The sequence below is a fragment of the Pseudophryne corroboree genome, chromosome 2 (assembly GCF_028390025.1).
Source record: "Pseudophryne corroboree isolate aPseCor3 chromosome 2, aPseCor3.hap2, whole genome shotgun sequence".
NCBI classification, from domain to species: domain Eukaryota; kingdom Metazoa; phylum Chordata; class Amphibia; order Anura; family Myobatrachidae; genus Pseudophryne; species Pseudophryne corroboree.
The window spans coordinates 355,035,327-355,048,534 of record NC_086445.1 but is presented as its reverse complement, the minus strand read 5'-3'; the positions used below and the strand labels follow the sequence as shown (position 1 = coordinate 355,048,534).

At 46.9% G+C, this 13,208-nt stretch overlaps 1 protein-coding gene across 2 annotated transcripts in view; it reads left to right on the top strand.

Moving 5' to 3' along the window:
* Positions 1 to 13,208, top strand: part of CUL4A (cullin 4A) — a 242,315-nt gene that overhangs the window by 128,796 nt on the left and 100,311 nt on the right. For both annotated transcript variants that reach the window (XM_063953120.1, XM_063953119.1), the window contains exon 14: positions 6,251 to 6,361. In XM_063953120.1, coding sequence (XP_063809190.1) covers positions 6,251 to 6,361 — 111 coding nt within the window. The remainder of the gene's footprint in view (positions 1 to 6,250; positions 6,362 to 13,208) is intronic.

Genomic DNA, 13,208 nt, shown 5'->3' with positions numbered 1-13,208 from the left:
GTATGCTGTTTCTGGAGATTAAAGGAAAGGGAATTTTAAGGTAAGTAACCAAATGCGTTCTGCGCATATAAAGTTTCCTACAGTCTGTTTGCTTCTTGGGCCATACAATGGTCACCATCCTCGATCACTTATCTACAGCTACTGTGTCCTTAATAGACAAGGCAGCATCCAATAAATGCCCACCTCACTTGGGCTCCACAATATCTGTTATGAAGAATCTCATACGGGGACACATCTGTAATCCATGAGGATGAGGTGTCATTTAAAGTTGTCACTTGGGACTTTGAATGACTAGTAGCTTACACTTGGCTACATAGTAAGTGTACATACAATGTGAGATATGCTGTGAGTTATAATAGGGTGTGGGATCCATTATAGAAAATGTCTTCTGTTATTGAATTTAGTGAGGTGTATAACTTGCACTAAACTCTTCAGTGCTAAGGTTTATTGCGGGTAAAAGGACCACGTCCTTTTACCCGCAATAAACCTTAGCATTGAAGAGTTTAGTGCAAGTTATACTAATAAAAGTACATATGTGATTGTTTACATCAAGTTATGATTTAAGTTTTATGTGTTCAGGTTATTAAAAAAATATTGGTGTGTATTTCTCGAACGTCCTAAGTGGATGCTGGGGACTCCGTAAGGACCATGGGGAATAGCGGCTCCGCAAGAGACTGGGCACATCTAAAGAAAGCTTTAGGACTATCTGGTGTGCACTGGCTCCTCCCCCTATGACCCTCCTCCAAGCCTCAGTTAGATCTCTGTGCCCGAACGAGAAGGGTGCACACTAGGGGCTCTCCTGAGCTTCTTAGTGAAAGTTTTAGATTAGGTTTTTTATTTTCAGTGAGACCTGCTGGCAACAGGCTCACTGCATCGAGGGACTAAGGGGAGAAGAAGCGAACTCACCTGCTTGCAGAGTGGATTGGGCTTCTTAGGCTACTGGACATTAGCTCCAGAGGGACGATCACAGGCCCAGCTTGGATGGGTCCCAGAGCCGCGCCGCCGGCCCCCTTACAGAGCCAGAAGGCAGAAGAGGTCCGGAAAATCGGCGGCAGAAGACGTCCTGTCTTCAACAAGGTAGCGCACAGCACTGCAGCTGTGCGCCATTGCTCTCAGCACACTTCGGTCACTGAGGGTGCAGGGCGCTGGGGGGGGGCGCCCTGAGACGCAATAAAAACACCTTGGATGGCAAAAAAATGCATCACATATAGCTCCTGGGCTATATGGATGCATTTAACCCCTGCCAGAATACATAAAAAAGCAGGAGAAAAGTCCGCGAAAAAGGGGCGGAGCCTATCTCCTCAGCACACTGGCGCCATTTTCCCTCACAGCTCCGTTGGAGGGAAGCTCCCTGTCTCTCCCCTGCAGTCACTACACTACAGAAAGGGTTAAAAAAAGAGAGGGGGGCACTAATTAGGCGCAGTATTAACTATACAGCAGCTATAAGGGGAAAAACACTTATATAAGGTTATCCCTGTATATATATAGCGCTCTGGTGTGTGCTGGCAAACTCTCCCTCTGTCTCCCCAAAAGGCTAGTGGGGTCCTGTCCTCTATCAGAGCATTCCCTGTGTGTGTGCTGTATGTCGGTACTTTTGTGTCGACATGTATGAGGAGAAAAATGATGTGGAGACGGAGCAGATTGCCTGTAATAGTGATGTCACCCCCTAGGGGGTCGACACCTGAGTGGATGAACTGTTGGAAGGAATTACGTGACAGTGTCAGCTCTGTATAAAAGACAGTGGTTGACATGAGACAGCCGGCTACTCAGCTTGTGCCTGTCCAGACGTCTCATAGGCTGTCAGGGGCTCTAAAGCGCCCGTTACCTCAGATGGCAGATATAGACGCCGACACGGATACTGACTCCAGTGTCGACGGTGAAGAGACGAATGTGACTTCCAGTAGGGCCACACGTTACATGATTGAGGCAATGAAAAATGTTTTACACATTTCTGATAATACGAGTACCACCAAAAAAGGGGTATTATGTTCGGTGAGGAAAAACTACCTGTAGTTTTCCTGAATCTGAGAAATTAAATGAGGTGTGTGATGATGCGTGGGTTTCCCCCGATAACAACGGATAATTTCTAAAATGTTATTGGCATTATATCCTTTCCCGCCAGAGGTTAGGGTGCGTTGGGAAACACCCCCTAGGGGGGATAAAGCGCTCACACGCTTGTAAGGGCTCTACCTTCGCCTGAGATGGCCGCCCTTAAGGATCCTGCTGATAGAAAGCAGGAGGGTATCCTAAAAAGTATTTACACACATACTGGTGTTATACTGCGACCAGCAATCGCCTCAGCCTGGATGTGCAGTGCTGGGTTGGCGTGGTCGGATTCCCTGACTGAAAATATTGATACCCTAGATAGGGACAGTATATTTTTGCCTATAGAGCATTTAAAAGATGCATTTTTATATATGCGTGATGCACAGCGGAATATTTGCCGACTGGCATCAAGTCTAAGCGCGTTGTTCATTTCTACCAGTAGAGGGTTATGGACACGTCAGTGGTCAGGTGATGCGTATTCCAAACGGCATTTGGAAGTATTGCTTTATTAAGGGAGGAGTTATTTGGGGTCGGTCTTTCAGACCTGGTGGCCACGGCAACAGCTGGGAATTCCACGTTTGTACCCCAGGTCGCCTCTCAACATGAGAAGACGCCGTATTATCAGGCGCAGTCTTTTCGTGGACAAGCGGGCAAAAGGTTCCTCATTTCTGCCCCGTGACAGAGGGAGAGGAAAAAGGCTGCAGAAATCAGCCAGTTCCCAGGAACAGAAACCCTCTGCCAAGCCCTCAGTATACGCTGGGGCTTTACAAGCAGAATCAGGCACGGTGGGGGGCCCGTCTCAATGAATTTCAGCGCGCAGTGGGCTCACTCGCAAGTAGACCCCTGGATCCTTCAGGTGATATCTCAGGGGTACAAATTAGAATTCGAGACGTCTCCCCCTCGCCGTTTCCTACAGTCGGCTTTACCGATGTCTCCTTCTGACAGGGAGACAGTTTTGGAAGCCATTCACAAGCTGTATTCCCAGCAGGTGATAATCAAGATACCCCTCCTGCAACAGGGAACGGGGTATTATTCCACACTGTTGTGGTACCGAAGCCGGACGGCTCGGTGAGACCGATTCTAAATCTAAAATCTTTGAACACTTACGTACAGAGGTTCAAATTCAAGATTGAGTCACTCAGAGCAGTGATTGCGAACCTGGAAGAAGGGGACTACATGATGTCTCGGGACATCAAGGATGCTTACCTTCATGTCAAAATTTACCCTTCTCACCAAGGGTACCTCAGGTTTATGGTACAGAACTGTCACTATCAGTTCAGACGCTGCCGTATGGATGGTACACGGCACCCCGGGTCTTTACCAAGGTAATGGCCGAAATGATGATATTCCTTCGAAGGAAGTGAATTTTAGTTATCCCTTCCTTGGACAATTCCCTGATAAGGGTAAGATCCAGGGAACAGTTGGAGGTCGGTGTAGCACTATCTCAGGTAGTGTTGCGGCAGCACGATTGGATTCTCAATATTCCAAAATCGCACCTGGTTCCGACGACGTGTCTTTTGTTCCTAGGGATGATCCTGGACACAGTCCAGAAAAAGGTGTTTCTCCCGGAGGAGAAAGCCAGGGAGTTATCCGAGCTAGTCAGGAACCTCCTAAAACCGAGCCAAGTCTCAGTGCATCAATGCACAAGGGTTCTGGGTAAAATGGTGGCTTCCTACGAAGCAATCCCATTCGGCAGATTCCACGCAAGAACTTTCCAGTGGGACCTGCTGGACAAATGGTCCGGATCGCATCTTCAGATGCATCAGCGGATAACCCTGTCACCAAGGACAAGGGTGTCCCTCCTGTGGTGGTTGCAGAGTGCTCATCTTCTAGAGGGCCGCAGATTAGGCATTCAGGACTGGGTCCTGGTGACCACGGATGCCAGCCTGCGAGGCTGGGGAGCAGTCACACAGGGAAGGAATATCCAGGGCTTATGGTCAAGCCTGGAGACATCACTTCACATAAATATCCTGAAGCTAAGGGACATTTACAATGCTCTAAGCTTAGCAAGACCTCTGCTTCAAGGTCAGCCGGTGTTGATCCAGTCGGACAACATCACGGCAGTCACCCACGTAAACAGACAGGGTGGCACAAGAAGCAGGAGGGCAATGGCAGAAGCTGCAAGGATTCTTCGCTGGGCGGAAAATCATGTGATAGCACTGTCAGCAGTATTCATTCCGGGAGTGGACAACTGAGAAGCAGACTTCCTCAGCACGACCTCCACCCGGGAGAGTGGGGACTTCACCCAGAAGTCTTCCACATGATTAAAAACTCGACAGGTATTGCGCCAGGTCCAGGGACCCTCGGGCAATAAGCTGTAGACGCTCTGGTAACACCGTTGGTGTACCAGTCAGGGTATGTGTTCCCTCCTCTGCCTCTCATACCCAAGGTACTGAGATTGATAAGATGGAGAGGAGTAAGCACTATATTCGTGGTTCCGGATTGGCCAAGAAGGACTTGGTAACCAGAACTTCAAGAGATGCTCACGGAGGATCCGTGGCCTCTACCTCTAAGAAGGGACCTGCTCCAGCAAGGACCCTGTCTGTTCCAAGACTTGCCGCGGCTGCGTTTGACGGCATGGCGGTTGAACGCCGGATCCTGAAGGAAAAAAGGCATTCCGGATGAAGTCATCCCTATCCTGATCAAAGCCAGGAAGGATGTAACCGCAAAAACATTATCACCGCACTTGGCGTAAATATGTTGCGTGGTGCGAGGCCAGTAAGGCCCGACGGAGGAAATTCAACTGGGTCGATTCCTACATTTCCTGCAAACAGGAGTGTCTATGGGCCTGAAATTGGGGTCCATTAAGGTTCAAATTTCGGCCCTGTCAATTTTCTTCCAAAAAGAACTAGCTTCAGTCCCTGAAGTTCAGACGTTGTAAAAGGGGTACTGCATATACAGCCTCCTTTTGTGCCTCCAGTGGCACTTTGGGATCTCAATGTAGTTTTGGGTTCCAAAAGTCACATTGGTTTGAACCACTTAAATCTGTGGAGTTAAAATATCTCACATGGAAAGTAGTCATGCTGTTGGCCCTGGCCTGGGCCAGGCGCGTGTCAGAATTGGCGGCTTTATCCTGAAAAAGCCCTTATCTGATTTTCCATTCGGACAGGGCGGAATTGAGGACTCGTCCTCAGTTTCTCCCCAAGGTGGTTTCAGCGTCTCACCTGAACCAACCTATTGGTGGTGCCTGCGGCTACTAGGGACTTGGAGGCCTCCAAGTTGCTAGACGTTGTCAGTGCCCTGAAAATATATGTTTCCAGGACGGCTGGAGTCAGGAAATCTGACTCGCTGTTTATCCTGTGTGCACCCAACAAGCTGGGTGCTCCTGCTTCTAAGCAGACTATTGCTCGTTGGATTTGTAGTACAATTCAGCTTGCACATTCTGTGGCAGGCCTGCCACAGCCAAAAATCTGTAAATGCCCACTCCACAAGGAAGGTGGGCTCATCTTGGGCGGCTGCCCGAGGGGTCTCGGCTTTACAACTTTGCCGAGCAGCTACTTGGTCAGGAGCAAATACGTTTGTAAAATTCTACAAAATTGATATCCTGGCTGAGGAGGACCTGGAGTTCTCTCATTTGGTGCTGCAGAGTCATCCGCACTCTCCCGCCCGTTTGGGAGCTTTGGTATAATCCCCATGGTCCTTACGGAGTCCCCAGCATCCACTTAGGACGTTAGAGAAAATAAGAATTTACTTACCGATAATTCTATTTCTCATAGTCCGTAGTGGATGCTGGGCGCCCATCCCAAGTGCGGATTGTCTGCAATACTTGTACATAGTTATTGTTACAAAAATCGGGTTATTATTGTTGTGAGCCATCTTTCAGAGGCTCCTCTGTTATCATGCTGTTAACTGGGTTCAGATCACAGGTTATACGGTGTGATTGGTGTGGCTGGTATGAGTCTTACCCGGGATTCAAAATCCTTCCTTATTGTGTACGCTCGTCCGGGCACAGTATCCTAACTGAGGCTTGGAGGAGGGTCATGGGGGAGGAGCCAGTGCACACCAGATAGTCCTAAAGCTTTCTTTAGATGTGCCCAGTCTCCTGCGGAGCCGCTATTCCCCATGGTCCTTACGGAGTCCCCAGCATCCACTACGGACTATGAGAAATAGAATTATCGGTAAGTAAATTCTTATTTTTGCTTTCTTAACCTTTTACCCTTCTATTTTATCCTTCTTTTTAACTAATTATTATTTTATCCTGCAGGCAAAGATGTGTTTGAGGCATTTTACAAGAAAGACCTTGCTAAAAGACTGTTGGTGGGCAAAAGTGCATCTGTGGATTCAGAGAAATCAATGTTATCTAAACTTAAACACGGTATGAAGTGTACTGCTGTCATCATTGTGTGATTCTGTGATGTTAAAGGATACAATAGATTTTCTATGTACTGTTTGAATGGTTTATGCCCATATCTGAAAAGTTAGGTTTTTTTCATTCACTGGGGGGGGGATTCAAATGTTATTGCACCCTCGATCTCCCGTCTAAAGTGATAGGTAATCGCAGGGCGATATTCAAATGCCCACACTTACCACACTGATCGAGCCCATTACACTCTGGTTTAGGCGCGCAAAGCACCAAATCCCAACTAAAGTAATGGGCGCGAGCGTGAAAATACATGTTTGGGTGCCCAAAAAAGTCTCTATATGCGCATTTCAGCTCGCTACCCCTGATAAAATAAACTTGTCGCACTCATCCGCAGCCACATTAGAATAGCTGCGGGAGGGAGCTGGGGGGGACGGGGATGACATTTGAATCCGGCCCATTGTATCTTAAAGTTTGTACTTTAAAGCAGCAATCCCTCAAAAAATACAGTTTCCAGGGGTTGTAGGAGACTCCTTGATAATACATTCTACTAACTGGCCTCGCCCTTTTCACAAATTGCCGCCTCCTACTCCCCCCGCCTGGATGACCTCCTGGCTCGATATTGAATACAACTCTATATACTCTCCACAACTGTTCTCCCTATGAGGCCTACCGCAGAAATGCTGTCCTCCCTCCTCTAGCCTCCCTCCAACCCTTTAAATTCCTTCTACACATTTGGACTCTCTATTTTATATATACTCTATATATTTTCCGTTACCTCCCCTGTATCCCCCCTCACTCCTATATGAAACCATCCTGATTTTCTACCAGGTTTGCATACTACTCTTGTAGAGCCATGAATAACAATGGGGCAAATGTATTAAGCCTGGAGAAGTGATAAAGCAGTGATAAGTGCAAGGTGATAACGCACCAGCCAATCGAATCCAATATATAAATTGACAGTTAACGCACCAGCCAATCTGCTCCTAACTGTCAATTTACATATTGAATTCGATTGGCTGGTGCGTTATCACCTTGCACTTATCACTGATTTATCACTTCTCCAGGCTTAATACATCTGTCCCAGTGTCCCTTAAATTCCATGCTCAATTTACAACAGAAATCTCCTGCCCAACCGCTCAACTCCTTTGAATATTTTCAAATAAGGCACTTTCTATGCTCCTTACCACAGGCTCCAGTCCAGTGAACTCGCTCATTTTGAGCAAAAATGCAGAAAAAATCAAGCACTTGTGTGTGGTGTATTATAAATTAGTATAAATGTGATAAGCGTGGATAAGTATAGCGTAACTAATGTTTATAGCCGTAATGGGACTAAATAATTGGGAGCCGACAGAGTTGGATGTAATATCCAGCTACTCTCTGCACATGTCTTTTCTTTTATATACTACAGTTAGAATATCATTTCTCAGTGTGGGGCATTTCCTATATCTATCACTCTTTACTGGTACTGTGCCCCAGTGCGACTATCCAAAAAGTTTCCCACTGCCTCACTCTTCTGCTTGCCTTTTGGGGGACTCGCGCTCATGTCGGTTGGACCTGTCCCCTACTTGAATCTTTTTGGACCTCTGTTCATACATTCCTGTCTAACCTACTTGAAACCCCAATACTTAAAGACCCAAGGATCTTTCTCCTAGGCTACCCTCTTTGCACATCTTTCTTTAAACTGTTGTCCCTTGTCCAAGTTGCTGTTAAGAGCCTGATTGCTCATAGCTAACAGAACCCCCTTCCACCTTCTCTTTCTCCTTCATCCACTAGGGGACACTGGAGAGCAGTTACAATGGGGATATAGTAGGCAGTAACTGGGAGCTGGCACTTTAAAACTCTAACACTGTGGCTAGCTCCTCCCCTACTATGTCCCCCCTCCAAGCCAGTCTTTCTCTTTCATCCACTAGGGGACACTGGAATTCCACTTAGACATTAGGGTGTGAAGTCTGTGAACCGGAGGTGTGGCACAAATCTAAAAATTTGCATTGACTGCACAGCCGGCTCCTCCCCCCTCACGCCCCTCATGCCTCAGTTTTGAAAATTGTGCTTGAGGTGTAAGCACGTAGGAGCAGATAGCTCCTGACTAAAACTACTGCCAGGCTGCGTCAACCTAGGAAAAGGGGGACAAAAGGCCTGAAGATAATTGAGAGACAAAGATCCCTTCTGAAGGGATCGGCATCTCTCCTCAGGAGATCCTCTATAAAAGATCTGAGTGAGTACTGGTGATAATATGGGCCCTATAAAGATTTAATAAGTCCCTGCAGGTAGAGGTTACGTTAGTCTTAAACAGTGGGCTCATTTAATATTAATAATTTCCCCCCCTCCTTCCCACTAGGAGACCGGAGTAATTCACCGGTCTCCACTAATACAGAATACATAGCGCGCGCCCAGCAGCGGGGAGAGCCGGTTTCCAAGGCGACGTCGGGCACCGCTGGGCTGCGCGCAAGGAGAGCAGTCACTCACACTACTCGCGCCGGACGGAGAATAGAGCCGCACGGCGGGGAAAACACGCGGCGCACGGGGGAATAGACAGGCTCCCGGTGCGGCGCGTATATGACCATATGAAAGGTTAGTGACGGCCAAGGGGAGACACAACTATATGTATACATACAACAGTAACAGGGGAGCACAATAACGATCCTCATAAAAATATGCAGTGGCGGCCATTTTAATTTTACAAATAGGCGCCATCCTGAGGGAGACAGTAATCCCTCCCCCTCGTATAGATGATAATAGGGGTTATATAAGACTCCTCCTGCTGGTAAAAACTTATATAGGCTAAAATGAGGATCTCCTGTGGAATAATTAATATTATTGTTTATATTTTCAAAGGACTTCTGATCAAAGATCCTGAGGAAAATACTGGGAGTACGTGGACAACCCGATCACTGTAGCTGATTGACAGCTGGGTCTGTGAGGGCTGCAAACCGGCTGGGGTTTTATTTATTAATTTTTTTATTTTTTTTTGTAAAGTAAGTTTTTCCATTTACATATCTTAAACAAGACTTAATACAGCCGGTTCTAAACACTTCACTCCCGTCATATACTACAAACTTTCTTTTCCTGAATAAAGGGTGAAAGTTTTGTTTAAATTGTCAACTAAAGGGCTCAGCATGTCTAAGGCAGCAACCAAGACATCTAAGTCATATTACGTGTGTATGAAATGTAATAAGAAAAGCACGAGGATTGGCAATTCGGGGGTGTGCGAATCCTGCGTAGACAAGGGCGCACAGCCGGGGAGCAGTGCTCCATCACGGTCATGGGAGGATGTTCTTACGGACAAAATATCCAAGGAAATGGCAGAATCACGCAAGCAACAATCAGAGTGGGCTGCAGGGTTCTCAAAAACAATGGAAGAATTCCTCATTAGATTATCGCTACCCGCACAACCAGATACGATTGTGCGCAAGGCAGTTAAAAGACCCCTTCCAGTTGTTCAGGTAACGGATGACGAGGAGGGCCTCCTTATGGATACGGAGGAAGGTGAGTTAATTGAACCTAACCCGGATGCTGATTCCACAGAAGAGGATTCAGCGATCTCAGGTATTGATTCTTTAATTGAGGCAGTTAAAGAAATACTGGATTTTAAAGGTGAAGAGGTTAAGGAACCTGAGGAATTCGATTTATTCGAGTCTCAGAAACCATGTTCAGCAGTGTTTCCCATTCCTAGGTCCCTCCAGAATCAAATGGAGGAAGCTTGGAAACAACCTGATAAACGCTTCCAATTCCCAAAACGGTTTCAGGTAACGTATCCTTTACCTAAGGGAGTGATGGATAGATGGGAAAATCCACCGGTAGTGGATGCTTCCCTAGGTAGATTGTCAAAAAAGACAATCTTGCCGATACCTAATGTAACGACTTTAAAGGATGTCTCAGATCGTAAGGTTGACACAGCTTTAAAGTCGATTTTTGTAGCAGCAGGTGCAGCACAGAGGCCTACCCTCATCTGTGCTTGGGTCAACAAGGCCATGGGAGCATGGGCGAGCCGTATTATACAAGCTATTGAAGAGGAAAATAGCTTAGAAGAGATTACTCATCTGGCAGAACACATTCGAGAATCAGCGTCATATTTATGTCAGGCGTCTAAGGATGCCAGTAGGATTGCATCACGCATATCCGCATCGGCCATTTCAGCAAGGAGAATATTATGGCTTAGAGAATGGCAGGGAGATTCTGACACTAAGAAGGCAGTGGAAGCTATTCCCTTTGCGGGTGACACGCTTTTCGGTCCAGAATTGGACAAATGGATTTCCCAGGCTACAGCTGGAAAGTCCACATTCCTGCCCACTCCTTATACAAGAACCATTTCACAGGTTAAGAGGGGTTATTCGGGACCAACGTTTAATTCCTTCAGATCTCAGTCCTTTCGAGGCAGAGGAAGAGGTTTTGGTGGACAGTCACGTGGGGGCAGAGGTAGAGGCCGCTCACAGGCAACAAACAGAAAGCAGGATAAACCTGCTGAAAAGACCGTGGCATGACGGTCTCCCAGCTCATCTGGGGTCTCCCCTGGTGGGCGCACGACTGGAGGGGTTCCAGGACGCATTGGCCAACACCTCTTCAGAGAACTGGATAAACAGCATAATCTCTCAGGGGTACAAGATGGATTTTCAAGAGAGACCTCACAGTCAATTTTTTACGACAGGCTTACCTCGGTGCCCTCAGAAAGCAAAGGCGTTACTTTCCGCAATTCAGAAATTGCTACAGTCAGAGGTTATTGTTCCAGTTCCTACCCCTCAGAGAGGATCAGGTTTTTATTCCAGTCTTTTTGTCGTGCCAAAACCAGACGGAACAGTCAGACCGATTCTAAATTTAAAAGTTTTAAACCAATTTATAAGAATTTACAAATTCAAGATGGAATCAATACAGTCGGTCATTGCAGGTCTAGAACACAAGGAGTTCATGATATCCATGGACATAAAGGATGCATACCTGCATATCCCAATTTGGTCTCCCCACCAAGCTTACCTACGGTTTGCATTGGTGAAGGATCATTATCAATTCAGAGCCCTACCGTTCGGTCTGTCTTCAGCCCCGAGAATCTTCACAAAGATCATGGCGGTCATGGTGGCAGAATTGAGAATAAGGGGAGTCACTATAATACCTTATCTAGACGATCTCCTAATCAAAGCCTCTTCTCAGGAGAAGCTGATACAGGATGCTCACACATCTCACCAATTCCTCATTCAACACGGATGGATAGTGAACTTCAAGAAATCCAACCTCATTCCATCACAACGGATTCAGTTCCTAGGTCTTATATTGGACACGGTGAAATTGAGAATTTTTCTGCCAGAATCCAAGATTCAGGACATACGGAAGTTGGTGTCTCAAGTAATTAGAGGCACAGACGGTATCTCTACATCTCTGTGTACGACTTCTAGGGAAGATGGTAGCGTCGTTCGAAGCGATCCAGTTCGGAAGACTTCATTCCCGACCCTTTCAAATGAATCTCATTGCTCAAGGAGCAGGTTCGCATTGGCTACTTCATCGGAGAATCAAGCTTCAACCACAGGTACGTATCTCCCTGACGTGGTGGTTGATACACAAGAATCTCGCAACGGGGAAGAGATTCGGCATGTGGGACTGGAGGATTCTGACAACGGACGCCAGTCTCAGAGGTTGGGGAGCCGTCCTGGAAGAGCATCAATTTCAAGGAAGGTGGACGCCTCAAGAGAGCAAATTACCCATAAACATTCTCGAACTAAGAGCTGTTTACAACGCACTCTTACTGGCAGAGAATCTGGTCATAGGTCAGTTAGTACGGATACAATCGGACAATGTCACGACGACGGCTTACATAAACCGTCAAGGGGGAACGAAGAGCAAGATGGCGTTGAAAGAATCAACAAAGATCCTGTTGTGGGCGGAAAGGCGAAACATCATACTCTCGGCGATATTCATTCCAGGAGTGGAAAACTGGGAAGCAGATTATCTCAGTCGACAAGACATGCATCCGGGAGAGTGGTGTCTTCATCCGCGGATTTTCAAGATGGTAGTGAAGAAATGGGGTCTTCCACAAATCGACCTCATGGCATCGAGACAGAACCACCAGCTGCCCAGATATGTATCCAGGACAAGGGATACTGCAGCAGAAGGAGTAGATGCGTTGACACTTCCTTGGGATTACGAAAAGGTGTACATCTTTCCACCTTTCCCTCTCATACCAAGAATTCTGAAACGGTTAAAGCGAGAACGAGTGTGGGCGATTCTGATCGCACCAGATTGGCCACGCAGGAGTTGGTACTCAGACCTACAGGGATTGCTGTCAGAAAACCCGTGGAGGTTACCTCAAAGAGAGGACCTACTATCTCAAGGACCGTTTCTTCACCCAGATCTGAACACACTGCGTTTGACGGCGTGGCTGTTGAAACCCGGATCTTAAGAAACAGGGGAATACCGAGATTGGCTATTCCTACGATGATTGCGGCTAGAAAGCCGGTTACAGCGGGACATTATTATAGAATTTGGAAGAAATATATAGACTGGTGTCAGGAACGTGGATGGGATTCGAAATCCTTCCACTTATCCAGACTTTTACTGTTCCTTCAAGCAGGCCTGACATTAGGCCTGCGACGGTGATCTCTGAAAGTTCAGGTGTCGGCGCTTTCTATTCTTTTTCAACAACGGTTGGCATCCTTGCCAGAGGTACAAACTTTTTTACAAGGAGTGCTAAGGATACAACCCCCTTTTCGTTCCCCCACGGCACCGTGGGACCTGAATTTGGTGTTAGATTTTTTAAAATCCCCTTTGTTTGAACCATTAATACGATCAGATCTAAAATATCTTTCTTGGAAGGTAACATTGTTGTTAGCCTTAGCTTCGGCCAGAAGGGTCTCGGAGTTGGGAGCCTTGTCAT